Source organism: Coturnix japonica, chromosome 5, assembly GCF_001577835.2.
Source record: "Coturnix japonica isolate 7356 chromosome 5, Coturnix japonica 2.1, whole genome shotgun sequence".
NCBI classification, from domain to species: Eukaryota; Metazoa; Chordata; class Aves; order Galliformes; family Phasianidae; genus Coturnix; species Coturnix japonica.
The window spans coordinates 22,542,458-22,562,573 of NC_029520.1; the positions used below are offsets into that span (position 1 = coordinate 22,542,458).

At 39.2% G+C, this 20,116-nt stretch overlaps 1 protein-coding gene across 3 annotated transcripts in view; it reads left to right on the forward strand.

Annotated features, from left to right (window-relative positions):
- The window catches only part of LOC107314826 (cytosolic phospholipase A2 beta), a 47,742-nt gene extending 27,626 nt beyond the window's left edge, over positions 1–20,116 (forward strand). For all 3 annotated transcript variants that reach the window (XM_015864532.2, XM_015864534.2, XM_032444848.1), the window contains 18 exons: positions 186–322; positions 1,001–1,132; positions 2,421–2,479; positions 3,831–3,873; positions 4,682–4,745; positions 5,151–5,278; positions 5,407–5,517; positions 6,519–6,556; positions 7,476–7,611; positions 8,615–8,751; positions 8,989–9,211; positions 9,831–9,948; positions 10,970–11,107; positions 11,372–11,476; positions 12,010–12,195; positions 14,597–14,763; positions 15,660–15,846; positions 16,861–20,116. In XM_015864532.2, the coding sequence (XP_015720018.1) occupies positions 186–322; positions 1,001–1,132; positions 2,421–2,479; positions 3,831–3,873; positions 4,682–4,745; positions 5,151–5,278; positions 5,407–5,517; positions 6,519–6,556; positions 7,476–7,611; positions 8,615–8,751; positions 8,989–9,211; positions 9,831–9,948; positions 10,970–11,107; positions 11,372–11,476; positions 12,010–12,195; positions 14,597–14,763; positions 15,660–15,846; positions 16,861–17,105 (2,354 nt within the window). In that variant the 3' untranslated portion in view covers positions 17,106–20,116. The remainder of the gene's footprint in view (positions 1–185; positions 323–1,000; positions 1,133–2,420; positions 2,480–3,830; positions 3,874–4,681; positions 4,746–5,150; positions 5,279–5,406; positions 5,518–6,518; positions 6,557–7,475; positions 7,612–8,614; positions 8,752–8,988; positions 9,212–9,830; positions 9,949–10,969; positions 11,108–11,371; positions 11,477–12,009; positions 12,196–14,596; positions 14,764–15,659; positions 15,847–16,860) is intronic.

The window sequence follows — 20,116 nt, forward strand, 5'->3', positions numbered from 1 at the left end:
GTAGCTACCCAGAAATTAGCTTGTATACCAAGATGGTTTTCCTTGGTTGCTTCCAACCAACGATCTCTTTACTTTTTATTTTTTTATTATTATTATTTTGTTAAAGTATTTATTGTTCCCCAGAATCATGGCCTTGCCCATCTATAATATTGGCATCTGGATTTTATTTTATTTTCCTGCTGCAGTGACTGCATCAGACTGCTATGTGCGCTTGTGGCTGCCATCTGCTTCAAATGAAAAGCTTCAGACCAAAACTATCAAGAATTCTGACAACCCTGTCTGGAATGAGACTTTCTACTTTAGGATCCAGAGAGAAGTTGAGGTATTAAAAAAAAAAACAAAACAGAGATTTTACAATTTGGAATTTCTGGGAGTCCACAATTGACTCCCTGTTGATCAAATATGCTAAATACCTTAAGACATTGCTTATGAGAAGTAATTTCCAGATGATTTGTTAGCACAAATAAGCAGATATACAGAGTAGTGTTCCCCTCAATAAGTTGTCAACATCTGTGATATAAATTCCTACATCTGAGCTAATCTGGATTCCCTTCCCTTTGTTGTCACCTGAGAGATATGAGTACTGCTGTAGCATGCCTCATCTCTGGGCAATTTTGAATGGTTAGTGTGGAAAGAGTATTTCATCTGCTGGTTGTAAGGGAAGGATAGAAGGGTTGCTGCATAGTTAATAGAACTTTGAGAATGAACAAATTGAATAAGTGCATTCTTTTGGTGGTGGTGCAGAGCACCAAACATCTTATCTGTCTTGGAATAGTGAGATTGCTGATGGCTGTTGTCTTCTATTCCATGGAATGTTTCCCAGGGCTGAATTTTATGATTCGGTTCCACATTACCAGACTCCTGAAAGAAAGCATGGGTTCCATTATTTGTACCACTGTGCAAGTCAATCGGCTGTAAAAGTCTGTAGCCCTTTTTAAAATATTTTTTCATGAAAACAGCAGTTCAATAAGAGTTCATATTTATTTTCTTCTACTACCAGAACATTTTAGAATTGGCGGTGTGTGATGAAGATCCACTCACCAAAGATGACATGCAGTTCACAGTTCTTTTTAATATTGCTAGAGTCAGACCTGGAGAGAGAGTCCGTGAGAAGTTTGCTTTGAAATCGGAGGTAAGGTCTGAAAATACATGGAATTGCTTACTTTCCATGTTGGCTTCTGGGCTAGATAGAATTTGGGTCTGCGTCATCAATATCTCATCAGGTCAGTTATCATTGTGGTAGATTTTTGTGACTTTGTAATCTGTTTTCACAGATTCAGAAAATGAAGTGAATTCTATCTCATGCAGCCATCTCTGTGCATGCAAAATAAATGTTAATAGCTAGCATCTGTAAATACAGTCATTTTCATCATTTTTATTCCCCAAAACAATTTCCTTACTTTTAGACTTTATTCTACTTTTCCTATGCTTGGAGAAATTTTCCTCTTGATGACTTCTTACTAAAAACTTGAAGATAATCAACTAACCACTTGAATTAAATGATTCTTTCAGGCTTTTTGTGTTAGTGTTCATGTTGGATTTCTTCTAGTTGATTGAGGTTTTCATAGCCAATAGGTAAGGGATGCCTTTTCTACTGGTATTTTTTATTAAGGAGTCCTTGAAGGAGAGTTGTCCAGTGAACAAAACTGGGATAGTTCTGTGACAGTTTCTGGACTCCTGTGAGTTGTGGCTGAGGTGCTGCTGTACGCTTTTAATAGTAAAGAGACAGTCCATAGCAGAGTTACAGCTACTTTTTGAAGGCTGAGAACTCTTAACAGGGATTCCCCCTCATGACTCTGCTGTCTGGTGGAATGTACTTCTCAACCATTCACTGAATCACTGGGAAATGTTAATGATTCAATAACCTCCTTGCCTGGGAGTGTTCTCCTTCCCTTCATCTCTGCATGAATGTAATTTAAATGGAAATGACACCAGAATTTGTCATATTTGTTACTGAGTGTGAGCACCTTTATCCTGGGCAGACCATCTTTGCAGAAATCCATTTTATTTCTGTTTTAGCCAAGCTTTTCCTCTATGGGCCTTTGTAAGTTGTATAGTTCTACATATCCTACAGTGGTAGAATATTAATCTTACATGCATTTCCTGCAATCTCAGCTTTGGAAAGAAGTGACATACAGATTATTTGGTAATGTTAACAGAAGAGACATCAGACACGGTGGTGAAATGCTTTTCAAGTTTCTTGTGAATGCTACATCTCTGGAGGCATTCTGAAGGCCAGGTTGGATGGGGCCCTGAGCAGCTTGCTCTGGTGGGTGACAGTCCTGCCCACAGCACGGCGTTGGAAAGAGATGGCTTTAAAGTCCCTTCCCACCCAAGTCCTTCTATGATTTTGGGTTTCTCTACCAGTGAACTTTTGCAGCCTCTAATAATCCGCATTTATTTTACTTTTTTCTTTTTAGAAAGAGAGGTGCATTAAGAAATGGGAAAGTTTGGAAGTGGAATTCTGGATGGAAAAAATGTGAGTAAAATTCCAAAGTTGAAAGGTATGTATCTGCAGGCAGTGTAATAAGAAAGCAGAACTTGCAGCTCTTCTTCCCAGCAGTGAGTTACTGTTTCAGTTTTTTAAAATTTGTTTGTTTTACCTTAACTTCCCCAGCAAACCCTGTCTTTTAGTGTATTGTGTACAAATCTTATGTTTGGCGCTTACATGATCCTGCAGTAACACTAGCAGGATTCAACAACTTGCACATAAGATGCATACAAGAAATAACAAATGTGCTATTGTCACTAGTTTAACAATGCCTTGAACACCATGATGTTTCTAAAGGACCAGAAAACAAAATGTACGTAGAGTGATGTAGACAGCATCAGATAAATCATTAGGTGATAGCTTAGTTAAACTGAAAGAATGTGCAATCTATGAATAATACATTTATGATCTCCCCCTCTTCAAAGTGATAGTTAACACTGTAGAAGAACAAATTCAATCAGTTAAACTTTCTCTCTCTTTTAAATTCTCTTGGAAATAGTATAGTCCATTTAAAACTGGTGAAATGCATGATTAGAACAGGCAGCTGTAAAATGGAAAACGTTAACTCAGAAAATCCATTCCTTTATGAGAGACTCATTGTTGTAAGCATCTCCTGCAAATGTGGAGTCAGCTTCATCCAGATTCATGTTCAGAGTGAGAAGCAGTTCTTAGAAGCTGGGCTGAGCAGGTTCAGACTAGAAATAAACAGAAGATTTTTCACAGCTCAAGTGTAGGGGGTGTAGGGAAGCGCTTAGGAATGTGTGCAATATGGTGCATTTAGAGTATTAGCTGTAATGAGAGGTTCTGTTATTAGACTCTGTAGTTATTTAGTTCTCTGAGTAACACCATTCAGTGACAGATCTGGGTCTTACAAGGTGAGATGTCAGCGACAAAGTCCTTATGTTACTTACCTTTGTGTTTTCCAGTCATACATATATGGGAACCAATTATAATTTGCCTTTCTTTGGTGACCAGTTGTAAATTATTATCTAGATCATTCAAAAATTTCTTTCCTAATAAGTATTTGGAGAGTACACGATTAGTCATCTTTGCTTTTTCCCGAGTCATGTGGCTATTTGGTAATGGTAGTACATGATTCCAAATAGACAAATACAGCTTTTTTCTCGTAGTTCTAAGAACTGGTATTTTTGTGGGGTCTTCTGTTACGTACTGCATTTTGGTTCATGTGCTTAGCAGGCGATCATATAGTATACCTTTCAGAAAGTAAAGAATGACAGTAATGTAACTGTATTCAATTTTACACAGGAAGTAATGAAACTGCTGTTAAAAAAAAACAACTGGATTCTCACTAATTGTTTCTTCTTTTGGTTCTTTTTAGTCCTGGCCCTCCAGAGTATGTCATTACCAATGATGTCCTAGTGGTAAGGTTCACAATTGAACTTAGCTTGGGTTACTTTTCCTCCAATAACAGGGAGATTGTCTAACCTAACAGCTTTCTGGGGCATGCACTTTTTAATAAAGAGCTATTTAAGTTGTTGAAACATAGTCCTATCTCCTTGGGCTGGCCAAACAGCTAAGGAGTACAAAATACCTCATGTCAACAACTCCAAGCCTGCGTATAATTTCCAGATGCTAGCCTTTAATACCCCTGTGGCAAAATAATACCTATTCTGTTCTTTGCCCCTCATTTTCTGTGTGAGGCATGAGAGCTGTAATGATTGGTGTTCACTGTTGGAAAACTGTTCTGGCATGAGTTATTAAAGGTGAACTGGAATGACTGAGGTGGAGAGTAGGATGGAATAAATCCATGATCTCCCTACATCTGGACTAGCAAGAAGATACCTTGTAGACTAATCATAACCACAATACACAGGAATTCATTATCAAGTGGTTTCCTTCCACCCGTCCTAAGTAATTACCAGATATGTGTGTAGCTGTGTTTGGACAACAATGTGTATTTCAGAGATTCTTGATCTGGGGATAACTTGAGCAGATGTAATCACCTCTGGCAATGCACCATTGTATGGACAAACCAGTTGTAAAGCATTACAACTGGTCTACTGTCCTGAGATAATGAATTTAATCTTGTACAGCTAGATTGCTTCAAGCACTGCGCCTAGTTTAACTTGACTCTGTGTTATAATTATTGACAGCCTGCGCGATGGTTCATTATTTGCTGCAGTCCCAGCATTTGATATTTTCACACATTTCCACTCTTGCCTTTTACAGTCCCGTGAAGTTTGGTGCTTGGAAGTACAAGTGGACCATAGTGAAAGCAGGAAATATTTGCGAGGTATGCAGATTTCTCTGAAGTGAGGACACAACCAGATCATAGGCATTCAGATTCGGGTGGAGGCACTTCAGGATACAGAGACAAATAATAATCTCCTAAAGACAGTAAAATTTAGTAGTGAACGTTCCTGAACTTGCTCTAGTTGTAACTCTGATCTCTGGTGTCTCTCCATTGAAACTATTGAGTCTGGACACAGCAAATTTTGCTGGTGGAGATATGAAAGAATGCTGACACTGGGAGCACTTCAAGCTATAGGGTAAATGCAGAAGTACCAATTCTCATGCCAAGGAGACTTGCCAGTGTGTGAATTTACAAAGTATTTACCACAGGAAATAAAAGCCAACTTTGTTAGCTGTTTTGCCTGGACAGCTCTTAACATTCTCTAAACAAATCTGTTTTCTCTAGAGGGGAAAAATCTTGTGCTTACTGTGCCTGCATCTCATGAGGGAACACAGAAAGCTACGGAAGACACAAACACCTTCTACTTCCATTGTTTGAAGGCTTGGGAGCCAGTTTTAAAAGCCAGGCTACAGGTAATGTGTACTGTGCCATACTGATTCTCATACTGCCTGCTTGTTTTCACCGTCACCAAAACAACGGGGAACTGGACTGCTTTCATTTTGCATGTAAAACACATATTTTATTTTTCTGTTTTCTGCAGATAATCTCTGATAAGGAAGATGACACAAACAATTTAAGTGACACCTTAACAGTACCACTGAAATTTCTCCCTGTTGGGCACACAGTGAAAGTAACCCTCCCTGTAAGACATGTGAGTGCCTCACCATATATTAGATCTTTTGGAGAGGTGGATAAAGTAACCCTCAGTATTTAACTCAATGCCATTTGAAAAAAGAATTCCTTTAGTCTGGGTAAATACAAGTTTTCTGCGGGAAAGGGTTGGATTTCTCAGAAATATTAATTTTCTGTCAGTAAAATCAATATTTGGGGTTTTACCCTGGCAAGTTTTAGTTGCGCATATCTAGATGAAAAACCAACCACTAGTACCGTTACATAGTTAAAGGAGAATGTTCAAGAGCAAGACTTTAAGATGCCCCACTCTATCTCTACTGCCTATGTGAAATCCGGGTGGCTAGCTCAGTCTATATACCTAGGCTATAGGTGGAAAAAGTTAGATAACTTGACTCTTACTCTCAAAAGACAGTTCTGTCACATTCCTCTGTGAGTACAATATTGATCATAGCTGGCGGACAAATACAACTCTGAATTGCTTTAAAAGCAGGAGTACCACTGCAGTATGGAGAGGTGAATTTCTTAACAATAGCTAGACATCTTTTCTCACACCTTGCAGCAAAATGAGAGGCAAAAGCAGGAGGAAAATTTCTTGGCAACATTGCTCCTATAGAGAAGGGAGAATGAACATCTGTTCCACAGCAGGTGATTCCTGTACCTCCTTAGCTTTTTGAAAGGATGTGGTGACTTGTATTTCCTCTTAGTAACACTATCTGTAGCTGGATACTGTTCTTTATCATCATGAATGAGAGGGTGGCTGTGTGATACGGCTGCTAGATTATGGATTGAGGTGGGAGTTCTGTTCACATTCTGTTCAAGTAGCCACTTAGTCCTTCTGCCTCTTTAGAAAATGTGTGATGTTTTTTTCCTTACCATCCCCTTACTGATAATTTTTTCTAAAAACCTATGTGCCGGATGGTGGTAGTGGTGGGGTGTTCAAGGAATCACTGGAAATCTAGATTTCTAAACTTTCTTTTCACACAGTCGTTTTCATTCCTGCTTGCATTTCTTTGTTTACAGAATGTGCCACTGCAGTTGTACCTCCAACTAAATGATTGGTAAGAGGGCTTATTTTTTTCTTTGAAAGTTTTGTTACTCTTTGAACTGTTTGTTCTAGAGCAGAGAATCCTTCATTTAGATACAAGGAATGCAAATGACTTGGGGCAAAATAGGTCAACGGTTAAGTCATCATAAAACAGTCACCACAACAGAGCAACTGTAGATGCCTCTGGGGCAAAAGAGTCATGCTAAGATGCCTCCTCCCCCACCTTAAAAAAAAAAAAAAAAGAGAGAGAGAGAGAATTTTATATAGTGAGGAACTTAGTCAGATGTCTTTTGCTTCAAAGAACCAAAGAGATTGGTGTCTTCTTCCAAAGGGACAGGTATGAAGAAAGCAGAGAGAGAAGGGAATTTGACTTGAGCAAAACATCCAGGTTCTGTACATTATTCAAACTGCATAACTATTCCTGAAGAAGTGTACCTGTGGAACCAGTAATATGAATAAAAAAAATAAGCATCATTTAGGGGAGATGAAACAGTACCCTGTAAAATAATGAGACAGACAACAAATGTAAACAAAATTATTTGAATACCTCTTTCATCATACCATTTCCATAGAGATCCGTGGTAAAATCCCCTTGAAAGAACTTGGTGTTTTCAGATGAACCTTTGCTTAGAAACTCAATGAAGGAGACATAGAAAGGATTAAGCCAACAAAGCTACGGAAGGATATGTAAAAGTCTTTCCCTTTCATATTTGCTGTCCTAAGCTGGCAGTAAAACTTAGACTGAAACATCAGAAAATAATGAGACCATTTAGAAGTTAAACAGTTGATTTCTTTGCATCTGCATTTCTGCCTGTAAATATGAACAGTGTATCATGATTTGTTATGGTGTTTAATAGACTACAGTGGGTGAAAATAGATCCATATGTGTTTTCAATCCTAATCCAATGCCTCTGGATTTATTTACGTTGCAGCACAGAAAGACTTGATGTGCGTTTAGGATATGATCTATGCCCAGAAGAGCAGGAATTCTTGCAAAAAAGGAAGAGAGTGGTTGCCAGTGCCCTGAAAAGGGTTTTTCATCTGGAAAGAGATCTACATGGACATGAGGTCTGTGAGCCGGAATCCAGGCATGGGGTGTGGGCCTATTGAATTAGGGTTGACGCAACTCCCCACAAACCTTCTAGTAGTTTTTGAATGTTGACGACAAACCCATTGATTTGAATGGCAACATTACTGAAGTTCTCAGAGTGGCACATCCCATACTCATCTAAAATTTCAGCTCAGCTATTCAGGCCTTCATATTCTTCAACAGGTCAAATTCCCAAAGTTATAATATATCTCTTTTCAAGGCCAGAGTTTCCAGCAATGTGGTACAACATGTTGACATCAAATGAGACGCTGGTACATTTTGCGAGATGACAGACAACCAGGCAAACCCAAAATAAGTAGGAAAACAGGAGTATTTGAAATTGACTTCAAGTGGAAATTTATGAAATCATTGGGATGTTCCTTCTTTAGGCTTATGGTTTTTCGGTTGTTTTGGTGTTTTTTTTTTTCATTTTCCAAACACTTTTCACAAAAAGTGGAAATTCTTCAGGATGGAGAAAGAGCCCTTTCTAACAAATTCCAGCTGAAGTACGTTTTGCTGTCAAGATCCAGGGCAAAATTTAAAGCAAACATTTCTATTCTCAATGTAATTTTATTTGTTGAATGGATACTGTCTAAAGAATCATTTTTTTAAATTAATATTTTTTTTTTCTAAATCCTATTCATGACTTCCTCGAATCCATTCTTAATTACATTTCACTGCAGTTTTATTATTTGTAGTTATATCATTATCTGTTGTAAATAACTGCAATAAAGAACAAAGGGAGTGAGGAGATTTAGAATCACTGCATATCCAAACTCATCCAAGCTTGGAGATTATGGGAACCTCTCTGAGTATCTGGAGATTAATTAAAGTAAGGTACTGGTAAAGGCTGTCTAAATACTGATTTAATTCCATTGTCCTCCAGTGAAGCCTGAGGAGGAAATTGTAAGAGCTGTAATTAGACTTTTCCAAGTAGGCAAGTGAGTAACTTTTTGAAGATGATATTTATGTTTTGAGCAGGTCCCAGTAATAGCTGTTATGGCAACAGGTGGAGGCCTCAGAGCAATGTCAGCTATGTTTGGCCATCTCTTAGCTCTTCAGAAGCTAAATCTGCTGGACTGCGTTACCTATCTCACTGGGGCTTCTGGCTCAACATGGTGAGTAACAGAAGATGTGATTTATACTTGGAATGTCTGTGACACCACATTTCCACAGTGAGAGATATGCATTTCTTTCTAAGTCTCACCTTAAGGGAGACTTATTGAACATAATTCCCTGGTAAAGCTATTACTATTGGCTCTCTAACGTAACAATTCAGCTTTGATTAACGTCATGTGTAAATACAGTATTTCTTACTAAGAAATGGATTATTTTCTCACATTTCTGTTCTTCAGGACCCTAGCAGACCTGTATGAACATGCAGATTGGTCACAGAAGAGTCTGGAGGGGCCACTCAGAGCAGTAAAAGCGCAGGTGACAAAATGCAAGCTCAACCTTATGTCTATGGATCATTTGAAGTATTATCACAAGGAACTTGCTGAAAGGGCAAAAGCAGGACACGTCTCATCTTTTACAACACTGTGGTCGCTTGTTCAGGAAATGTTCTTACATGGACGGGTATGTACCACACCACCAGGTATGTGGTTCTGCCACACATTTAGGAAATATCCACTCATTTGCTTTAACATCTCCCACTTTGATTGCATGTTACCATGTGTGGAACAAATCCAGAGTGACTGGTGCATCCCAGTATGACTTGTAAATAATGGCAAAGGATTCTCGAGCCAGGTCTTTCTGGAGTAGCCAATTGTCTGTTGATGCCTCTGAACTAAGGTGCCCAACAGATAATAATTTGAGTTGGCAAATATTCAGAAAGAACTGAACAGTTTACCCCTGAAAAATCGAATCTTTTAATGTCTGTTTCTGATTGTATGCTTCAGAATTAGAATAAACTATCCTCTTGTTATCATTAGTCTGAGACTTAGTAAAGATCTGTGGGATACAGACAGTCAGGGTAGTTAGATACTAATGTACAGGTTAGTAGATATCCAAAAGACAACCATGAAGGAAAGTTCAGAACAAGAAAGAAGCATTTTTTTTGAAGAAGATGTGACTCACAAATTTGTCTGAGTAATAAAATATCTGTTGTCAATCAGTGCTCATGTAGACTGTGTCAATGGTTTTAGCTTATGATCTTCCAGAGGTTCACTGTGATTTTTTTTATCCCTTTGATTAGCCAAGAAAGTACAAACTCACAGACCAGCGCAGGGCATTGGAGCATGGGCAAAACCCACTGCCTTTCTATGCAGTCCTCAATGTCAAAGAGGAAAAGTTCAGTACTTTCAAATTCAGGGGTAAGTATTCCAAATGTTTCTTCTGACACTTGGTAGGAACTAAAGATAATTTCTAGGTTGGCATTGTGTATATCTCAGGGGAATACGGGAGGATTGCGTCTGTTGCTTGCCCTTACTCAAGATTCATCTTTCAATAAAATGTTTGTCTTTCTTGCAGACTGATGGATGTTGATTAGAAAGGGCAGATCTGCTGAAAATCACTCTCAGGCATAAAAAAAAAAAGGCATTTCTGAAGGTGTGGGATGAAGTTCTAGTTTTGCCAAAGACATTATGAGCGAGTGAAGGCAAATCATATGATTTTTTTCTGCTTCAGTTCCACATCTATGAAATGGCTGTGATTGTTCCTTTGTTTGTAGAGGCTCTGTGTGGTGTAATTGTCAATTATCTAAAAGCAAATCTCTAGAGAGGAGTATGGTTACTATTTGGGTGTGATATGACACCCTATAAATAAACTATATTCAGCAAGAAATATTGAAGTGATCAGATAATGGAAAGAAAAAGACATTTAAGACTCAGGTGAGGTTTATAGTTGTTGTTCCACAGTAATACCTATGCGGGGGCAGTTTGAATCAGGAAACTGCGTAGCCATGTCCACACTGTGATGCTTTCTAATTCTGAGCTGATGTGTGTTCAAGCTTATTTGTTTTATCATGTAGACTGTCATGTTTGTTTTAGTAGAGTTTTCATACAGGTCATTACTTGCGGGTTGTATCACAGTTGTTTATTGTACATTTGATGATGCTGAGTTGGAGAGACAAGTGGGTTCCCAGAATCTTTATACAGAAATATGAGTCTACATTTTTGATGCTAACGTTAGACTCTTTCTGAGGTGGAAAAAGCTTGTGAGTGGATCATCTCTCAGTTCTATGGAAATAGACAGCGTAGTCTGCAGTACAAACTAGTGACAGCACTGAGCTGCTGAGATCAGCAATGTTCACAAAACCTTCAGATAGCTGTAGGGGGTAGGTTTTGTTTCCTTATTCTGTACGACAGTAAACAGTAGATGCCAATTCTTTTGTAGAGTGGACGGAATTTTCTCCTTATGAAGTGGCCATTCCAAAGTACGGAGCCTCCATTCCTTCAGAATATTTTGACAGTGAGTTCTTCATGGGAAGACGAGTGAAGAAGCTGCCAGAATCTCGGATCTGCTATCTGGAAGGTGACCTAGAGAGATACATCTTATTTTGTTACTTTGCACTATATGGTGAATGGTCTGGGGGTAGTTAGCCCTTGAGTAAGAACACTGAATTGTTTTCATTATTAAGCTTCAACTCTTCTACTTAAACTGTGACATGACAAGGTCAATTCATACGGAACAAAAATATATAACATTGATACTTATAATTAAAAAAAAGTAATTAGTTGAAATAGTCAGCAGTTAACGTGCTGGTTCATTATTTTTCCCATGTGATTTGACTTACAGGTCTTTGGACAAACATCTTTACTAGGAATTTACTGGATGGCTTGTACTGGTCCTCAAATTCAAATGAATTCTGGGAGAGATGGGCCAAAGATATGGTAGATATAGGTAAGAATTTCAAAGTCACTATTCATTTTTTACCAGATCATGCTATCTGTTAAGGAGATGATTAAGGACAATACACCATTGCAACTGTTTGTGAATAATCTCTCACATATTCTCTCTAAACTGGTATGTGTTGTATTGCATCATTCTGGATCTTCCAGTATGATTTTCACCTGTATCAGAATGATCACCTGATGATGTTCTCCTCTTACAGTTCCTTTTAATCTTAATTCCCAGAGGAACACTTCATGCTAGCTGCAAATGTTTAGAATTTGTTTGTGATCTGTTAAATGAATCCTGTGACTACAGATGAGAAGGGTAGCTCTTGCTTTTAAACAAAAGTACAAAGAAAGCATGTAAAAGGCAAAAGGTGTGCTTGTTTTAAACAAAACCAAACATCTCTGTGTTTAAATGGTCATGTACAAACATTTTTCAACAGACTGCAGGAAACACAAAGGGGGCACCAGGTAGCAAGCAGAATTGTCCAGCAGAACAGATTACATATGTTTTTTCACATGATTCCTTCTCTTTTTCAGAAAAACATTCTCCTGAAGAGGATATCACTGTCATTGAGCCTCCATCTTGTTTGTCAGGGAAGCTGTATGAAATGTTTCAGGACATTATAACGAAGCGTCCGCTGCTGGGAAAGTCTCACAACTTCCTGAGAGGCTTAGAATTTCATAAGGATTATGTCCATCAGAGAAAATTTATTGAATGGAAAGGTAACTGCAACAAAGAGTTAGCTGCAGTGTGCAGGTAACATCTCAAGATTGTTTTTATTAGACTTTGGAAATCTCATGTTTAGAGATATTTGCTCGGGGTTTGGAAATCTGCTGAGATGGAGCTCTTTCAATGTGTCTGTTTCTTCAGAGTGACAGATTAAAACAAACTAGTTCATGAGATGCTCTTTCACTTCTTGACAGGATTTGTAAATTGAGTCACAGCATGCTCTTCTACAGGAAGTTTGTAATTCTGCATAGGTATAGTAGTCAGAAAGTTCAGAGAAATGTGAATTCTTTTTGAGGTCAAGAAGCAAAAGTAACACTGGAAACATAAAGCAACTGGTTTTTGTCTTGGTCAGATGAAGGAAAGGATTGGCTGCAAAAGTGTGGTTGCTATCTGTGTGGTATTGGGTGATTTATTCACCTCTCCTTAACCCTTCAGAAACAGAAATTACAAAATCCAACAAAAGAAAGTTAGAGCCACATAGGTTTAGTTCTATATTAAAAAACACACACACAAAAAGTGTAGATTTTTTGCATAAATTAAATATTAATTTTCTACGGCCTGTGCTCTGCAGGTGAACAAAGTGAAGTCATGGTTGTTTTCCCTCAAAAACCATGAAACAGTCTGTGAAATGATACGCAGGTAATGGAACTGAGCTTTTGTACACCATAAATCTTCCTGTAATCCAGTCCTTGTTTATGCCTTGAGCAGGTAGCAATGTGGGAGGATCTTACATTATTAATCTGATTTTAGTAAGGAAATGTGTGCTCCTTTTTCCCTTTTGCAGTTTGTGTTTTGTCTCCTCTGTTCCATGTAAGTCACAACACTTTTTATGTGTGTCTGCCATTGCTACCTGAAGTTTGCTGACAATGGCAAGAGATGTGGAGCTTTTAGGGCCTATGGAGTACTAAGAGATTTTCAGAAATGATAGTCTAATGGTAGGTGAAGTCTTGGGAATACAGCTCTGTCTTAAATACTTCCCTGGAGCTCAGATTAACTGAAACATTAAATGGCAAGTGCAAAGCATAGTTTTGATGGTGATTAATTTGAAATCTAAGAACTCATAGCAGGTAATTGTTACAATACATTTATGGTGCTTCTGAGGGAATTCTTGAGGAAGGACTTCTTCAAAGTCCTTTTTGGGTATGAAATGGCAGTAGATTCTCTCCCAAGGAAGAGCCTGGTTTCTAATTCACTTATGAAGCCATGAATAAATGCTGCACAGTTTTGTGTTTGTGATAAGATATTGGATGTAGTGAAATTTCAACTTTAAGTATTCACCAGGCCAAATAGATCTAAAAAGTACACTCTGTTTCTTCTTTGAGGAGGCAAGCAAATAACTCTTATTGTATCAGAATCTGTAAATCCCCATCATCCATAAATACTAAAAGAAGCAAATAATTTTGTAAAAATCTGACACTAAGGGAATGAAAAAATATGAGTTATTACTTCAAGATGCTGTCAAACGTTCTAGGCTGAGGAATGAGCTGGAATTATTCTGCACAGTTTAAATCAGCACTACGGAATGAGGCCAAGGAGGCAGAAAGATGTGCAGTATTTCTGCAACCAACATTTAAAAAATGCCTAAGCACAGATGTTTCAAGGAATGAGGGGTCTGCTCTGGGCTTTGCTACATCATTTTGTCAACTTGAAGAAGTCTCTTAAAACACTGTTTTGTTATTTATAGTCACTGCAAAATGTTTCTTGTTTCATGAGACTGGAAATGGTACCAGACTTGCTGTCTACAAGGTGGCTGGTGGTTTTCTGACAGATAAAGGAGAATCTAGCTATAAGATATTGGCTCTAGATTTCAATATGTTGGTTTCTGTAATCTACTTTTTGCTGCTTTTAGAGTTAATGTGAGATTTAATTAATTCAGGCAATACCTGAATACTTTAAGCTGTTGGGGAGAAAATGCTGTATGCACCGTCTGATATTTTTACAACATGGTTAAAATAATTTATATGAGAAGACACTGAAAGCAAGTTGAAGTCAGAGTTTTCACTTCAAGGGAGGAGTCTAAACCAGAAAATGCAGAAGTCAAAAAGGAGTGATGCAAAAGAGCAGCAATGTACTGCATTTGTTAGATTTGTTGCTATACTGTGAAACTGTTCTTGTTGTTTGCGTTTTTTCCCAGTTCTTAGCAGGGGAAAATAAGATCAGCTTAAGTCTGTATTCTGTGAAAAAAACAATCCCCAGAGCAGCTGTGAGGCCAGTGGAGTCTGTGTCTCACCTGTCCTCTGCCTGGCTTCCTCACAGCCTGCCTTTGTGAGGCCACATTTGTGGGGTCGCATTATGGAGGGAGGTGAGCTTCGTCTTGATGACAAGGGGCTGCCTTTACTGTATATCTTCTCTTTTGACCAGTGCACTGCTAACTATATTCATAATGTTTTTTAGACACCGTGCTGGACTCGTTCCCTAACAGTCTGACACCACTGCAGAAATATCTTTGCCTGATAGATGTTGGCTATTTCATTAACACCAGTGGTGCAGCACTTTTCAAGCCAGAGAGGAACGTAGATGTCATTATCTCACTTGATTATGGTTTGGGGAATGCGTTCAAGGTAAGAAAATGAGTATGTTCTGCTCCTTGCAGCCCTGGCCAAATTCTTCTAAAGCCGTAAGACTTCATAGCCAAATTTATATCTGATACTCAAATTATACAATGGCCAGTTACTCTAAAAGTGACTAATTGGTAAAGGTGTAGAAGTGATCTTTACAGTACAAAGGTTAGCTTCTGAGGAGAGTAATGGAGTTTGTTGGAGTTTTGAGGGAAAAGACTGAATGAAGCTCAGTTGCTGTACATGTAGACATTTAGGCAACCCACTTATATTGTTTGAACTACATATTTCAGAGCTTCTGCAGAGCCACTTGGGTGATCAGGAGAATTATTCCCCTTTATGTGCCTGTAGTGTGAGGGGTCATGGGAGCTGATCACCGGGACAGAGCATGTGGATCCTTGATTTATTAAAACCTTCAAGTAAATAGTTGTCTGAGGCTTGATCATATGCTTAAGAGCAAATCAGTCACTGTAGCTTGGAAGAGAATGGAAGCTTCCTTCAAGACCACAACAATATAGGCTGATAGGTCTAAAGAACTTAGGCTCCTTTCTCTGTATTGGATCATGGCATTCAGTTTCTAGGATTCTCTGGATATTGCAGTAACAAATGGTTGCTGAGGACAAGATCATGATCTCCCATGCCCTTTCCTCATGACAAATTCTAAGAGTGGCTTTTATTATTCCTTCTAATCATTACAAAAAACTCAGTGTGGCGATAAGTGTCTAATGACTTGTGGCATATGGTGGCAGAAAGTAGGGTTATTCTGTGGCTATTTTGGTCTACATCTAGATTGCAGCACATTTCTAGGAACTGAATTAATTTGCTACAGTATTTCTGTGATACATCAGTAAAGCTTGTCTTAGTTCATCCTTTAAGGCAATGATGTTCTGTATCCACAGCAATTAGAGATGACATACAAATATTGCAAGATACAAAAAATCCCATTCCCCAAAGTGGAGATAAGTGAAGAAGAGGCAAAGAACCCAAAGGAATGTTATGTGTTTGAAGATGCAGAGGACCCGAGAGCACCGATAGTAATTCATTTCCCCCTTGTCAATGACACATTTAAGGAATTCAAGGCACCCGGTAAGTTTAATCTTTTTAGTTGATTTTGGGTTATTTGTCTTTCTACAATATTGATCTTCTTTGTCCTTCCTAACAATTTTATGAGAGGGCACAGCCTTTGTATAAGACTATCACATCTACTACCCATCAGAGTCATACATGTATGTTTGCCTCTATCGTTGGGATATGAATGAGGATGTATTAAGGGAAAATTATGAACAGTGGCAATGGAGGCTAAGTAAAGCTCATTTTCTGATATTAGATTCACCACTCAATGGTTAGAAAGTATATGTGTTAACAGATACTTCAACAAAATCATACTTAGAAACTGCAGACAAAGTGCCTAGCAGAGGGAATTGGGCTTGTTAGGTGGAAGTTGGAGATGGTCCAAATGGCACTGTGCCATCAGGTGAGGCTGTTGAACAGAGGGTAGCTGATAAAAGAAGAGTGTCTTAGGGGCACTCTGTGTGAAAGATGGATGAGATTATGCAGAGTAACACAGCTGCCACAGCTTCTCAGTGCTCCAGGCCTGAATGTGTGAGATGTGATGCTCAGCTGCATGTCTCTGAGCAGGCACTGATTCATCAATCAAGCTGAGAGCAGCTGATTGGGTAGTTGGGGAGGGGGGTCCTTGGCAACCTGTTTGTGTAGATTTCAAGTTTAACAGTGGAGCTTTTCATCTGCAGATGGCTGAGAGACACCTTGTGGAATGTGGGTATTTATTTTTCCTGCTTTTAACTATTTAAATTCTAGAAAAGAGAAAGAACTGGCTTGTGAATTTCCCATTTATGATGCCTTTATAGACTGCACTTTTCTGTGCTTGAGGCAGATGCAGCTGCATCTGGGTGTGGATAGAACAGATAATACAGTTCTTCAAATATCAGGAAGTTTCAGAAAGCAAAGCTTGGACCTTTTTAATACAGGCACTTCTATTGACAGCCTGGGCCCCACACCCTGGAGTCTCATTGCCAGTTACAAAAAAACTGCTGTGTATCAAGCAAAGCTCACCATGGTGGCTTTTCTCTTCTTCTACAGGGGTAAAGCGCAGTCCCTCAGAGATGGAAGAAGGCCAAGTAAACCTGGAAAACAACTGTTCCCCCTATTATCTCATTAGGCTAATCTACTCTCCTGAAAATTTTGACAAACTTGTGAACCTGAGCAAGTACAACATCCTCAACAACAGGGACCTGCTCTTTCGGGCACTTCAGAATGCCATAGAACGGAAAATAAGTTACACGACTTGGAATCTCCCCAGCCACTCTGGAGCTGGATATGCCTAGGCTGGGTTTTCACTCTTTTCCACACTGAAGGCTACAACAGTCACTTTGCAACGAACTCATAACAATCACAGTCACATTACAATGCATCAATGCAAATGTACATTATTTGCAGGAGACTGAGGAAACCTGTACATTTCTCATCTTGACTTGTTCAAGTTCCTGGCTTTCAAAAGGATTTATTTAACCTTCCTCCCCCAAGTTTTCAGACCACAGGAGCCTCACAGTGTAGTTTTACTTGATAAGAAATGGGAGTCCTGGTTAGCAGAGACCTTTCAAGAATTTCCAAGTGTTGTAAAAAAATGGTGGTGGTTATAGCAATAGTTCTTCACGTGTGCCTGTTCCCTCAATCCTGAGCCCATTATTAGTGCTTTTTGAATGATACAATTACAAACCAAGTCCTGGCCATTTGCATTCAGTAATGTCCAGATTTTCAGCTAGGCTGAGCAGAAAGAATTTGCACTGAATTGGTGGGCTCAGCTCTGAAGTCAGGTCAAAGAGTCATATATACCTGTGAATTACAGCCAATCTGCAATGTGAACTGTTACATTCTATTTGGCTAATTCCCTTTGCTGATGTAGAAATTATTCTTTTATTCCATTCCCCTGCAAATGTTTGGCACAGAAATGCTGCTCCAGACTGCCACGAAATGGGAAGTTACATTTCAAGAAGAGAAGACATGAGAGTATGGTTTGAGTTTTGGCTGGAGGAAAATTGCTGCTTAAGGCATGAGTGATTATTTTCATTTATATGGGCAGTGCCTTTATGAATTAAAATGTCAAGAGCTTTTGAGATAAAAAACTCAGGGTGAGTAGTTACCATAGACACCAGTAACTACATTTAATTCAAGAACAATGACCAAGACCTAAGCTTGTGCTTCTTATGAGTGCAAGCTGAGTGCAGGATAAAATAATTAATGTAACAGAGTGCATAGTTACTGTATTTTCACAAACAGAATATTTTTCCCCTTTACAGTCTTTACACCTAACATCACAGGCAAGGTATTTTTAATAGGTGCTACACTAAAATGGAACACAAATAAAAAAAAAAAGGAAATTCTTTTTCACACCTCTTTGCTGGAGGAAAATACTTGGAAAAGAATGATGCCTGGTTCTCATTTGCTTGGGATTATGGTGAGAGATATTGCCTTGACCTGGGAGCTTGGGATATCTTTATGGCTCTCCTCAGCATTGAAAAGATGGTAGAGAAGGATGCGGAGTACACAGAATGTAAGTCAGAGAAGTTTCTGGGTTTCACAGCAGTGAAGGAGTTGGGCCTGCTTTCAGCATATTTATTCCAAACATAGGACATTTACAGAGGCCCAGGAAACTCTTGCACATTTCTTCTGTGCTGGAAATGTATTTGATATCCAGAATGAGTTATACTTGAAATCAAAATTAAAGAAAGAGAAACAGGTCTGCCTACTTAGTATATGCTTGCAGTATCCGAGCTCAGAGAGACAGCACCCCTAAAAAGTTTCATTGCCTGAACCCTGCTTCTACTAAAAGCTGTCTTCTGCTGCAAGTAAAGGCAGTCAGTAAGCCTCTGCACTATTCCTTGTATGGTGCTTGCTTATTGAGCTAAGGAGCACCAGGAGAAGAAAGAATTAATCAGATGCTGCTGCAAGAAAGACAGAGAGCTGTTTTGATTTGACTTGAAAAGTAAGATGGCAGCAGAGGGGTATCTCAGAAGAGAAAGTCTTACCAGCAAGATCTGTGACCTTCATGTAGGAGTGCATGTCCTGGTGCAGTGAGCAGAGGCAGCTGTTCGCTGTTTTATCTCATCTACCTAAATTTTACATGCTGCTAAAAAAAGCCAACATTTTGTTCATGGGCTACAATGAGTGGTCTCTGACACCTGGGCATCTTGACAGCATGTAGCCAGCAGTGACACATTCTGAATGCACTGAGAAAATCGAGGCTCTGTGTGTTCCTCCTAGCAATAACTGGGGCGTAGTTTGTGCCTGCACAGTCCTGCTAACGCAGACAGAGATGCCCTATGACACATGAAAGAAATAATGGGGAAAAAAAAACAACAAACCCAGGGTACCTAGATAACCCATGGGGGTCAGTGGGTAATAGTTTTTCTGGGAGACTGTTAAACTCTACAGGAAGATGAAGGAGGTCAAGGTGGGGAGGGAGGTGGGAAGATGAGGTGATGGTCCTTTAGCCAGAGAACTCTCACCCATGATCCTGCACTTCACACTGGGCCAGAGCTGCTGGTTAATCTCACAGCCAACACTCTGTGCTATGTGCCTCAGTGTCTTCTTGGGGTCCCATGTAGTTACCCTTGTAGCCTTAAAAGACAGTACCTAAGTTTTAAATGCTTTTTGTTGCATTTCAAAGCCTGTAATTATGTGAGGGCTGCATCACTGCCTATGAGAGGGTGGGGTTGCTTTCTTTTTTTTGTTAGTTTTGTGAAGCTGAGGGCGCATGTTGTTGGTCTGTTGGTGTGGCAGAAGGCCATGGAGGGTGTCTGTGAGCATAAAGTATGACAGGACAGGGACCTGGTGGGCTCGCCCACAGATTGCTGAGTGGTGGCTGGCACATGTTGTCCCCTCATTACAGCTGTATTGTGTTTTTAGGACTAAGAGATGTGCAGCTGGTTAGTGTCCTATGCTCACGCCTGCTCCTTGGTTCTGCTCTTCTTTGTGGTGAACACAAGTCTAAAGGAGAAGACCACTGAAATGTTGTGTGCTTGTTCCTCACCCGCAGGCACATGGCTTGCTTATAGACAGGTCCGTGCGTGCCATTGTGGAGTTGTTAGTTCTGTTTGTTTAACTGTTGAAGATGAATTCATGCCTGCAACATGCCCATCTGAAATGCACCCCAGGTCACAGCTCTCAGATGAACATTCAGCTGGAAAACCCCCAGAAAAACAGAGCTAGCTATCTGCTGTCGAACACAGAGGAAAAAACATTTGTTCTTAAAACTCTTAGATATATCTGTATAGAAATTTCTTATATCCTTTAACTGCTTAATAATACAACCATTAAAACATAATGTTGCAAAAGA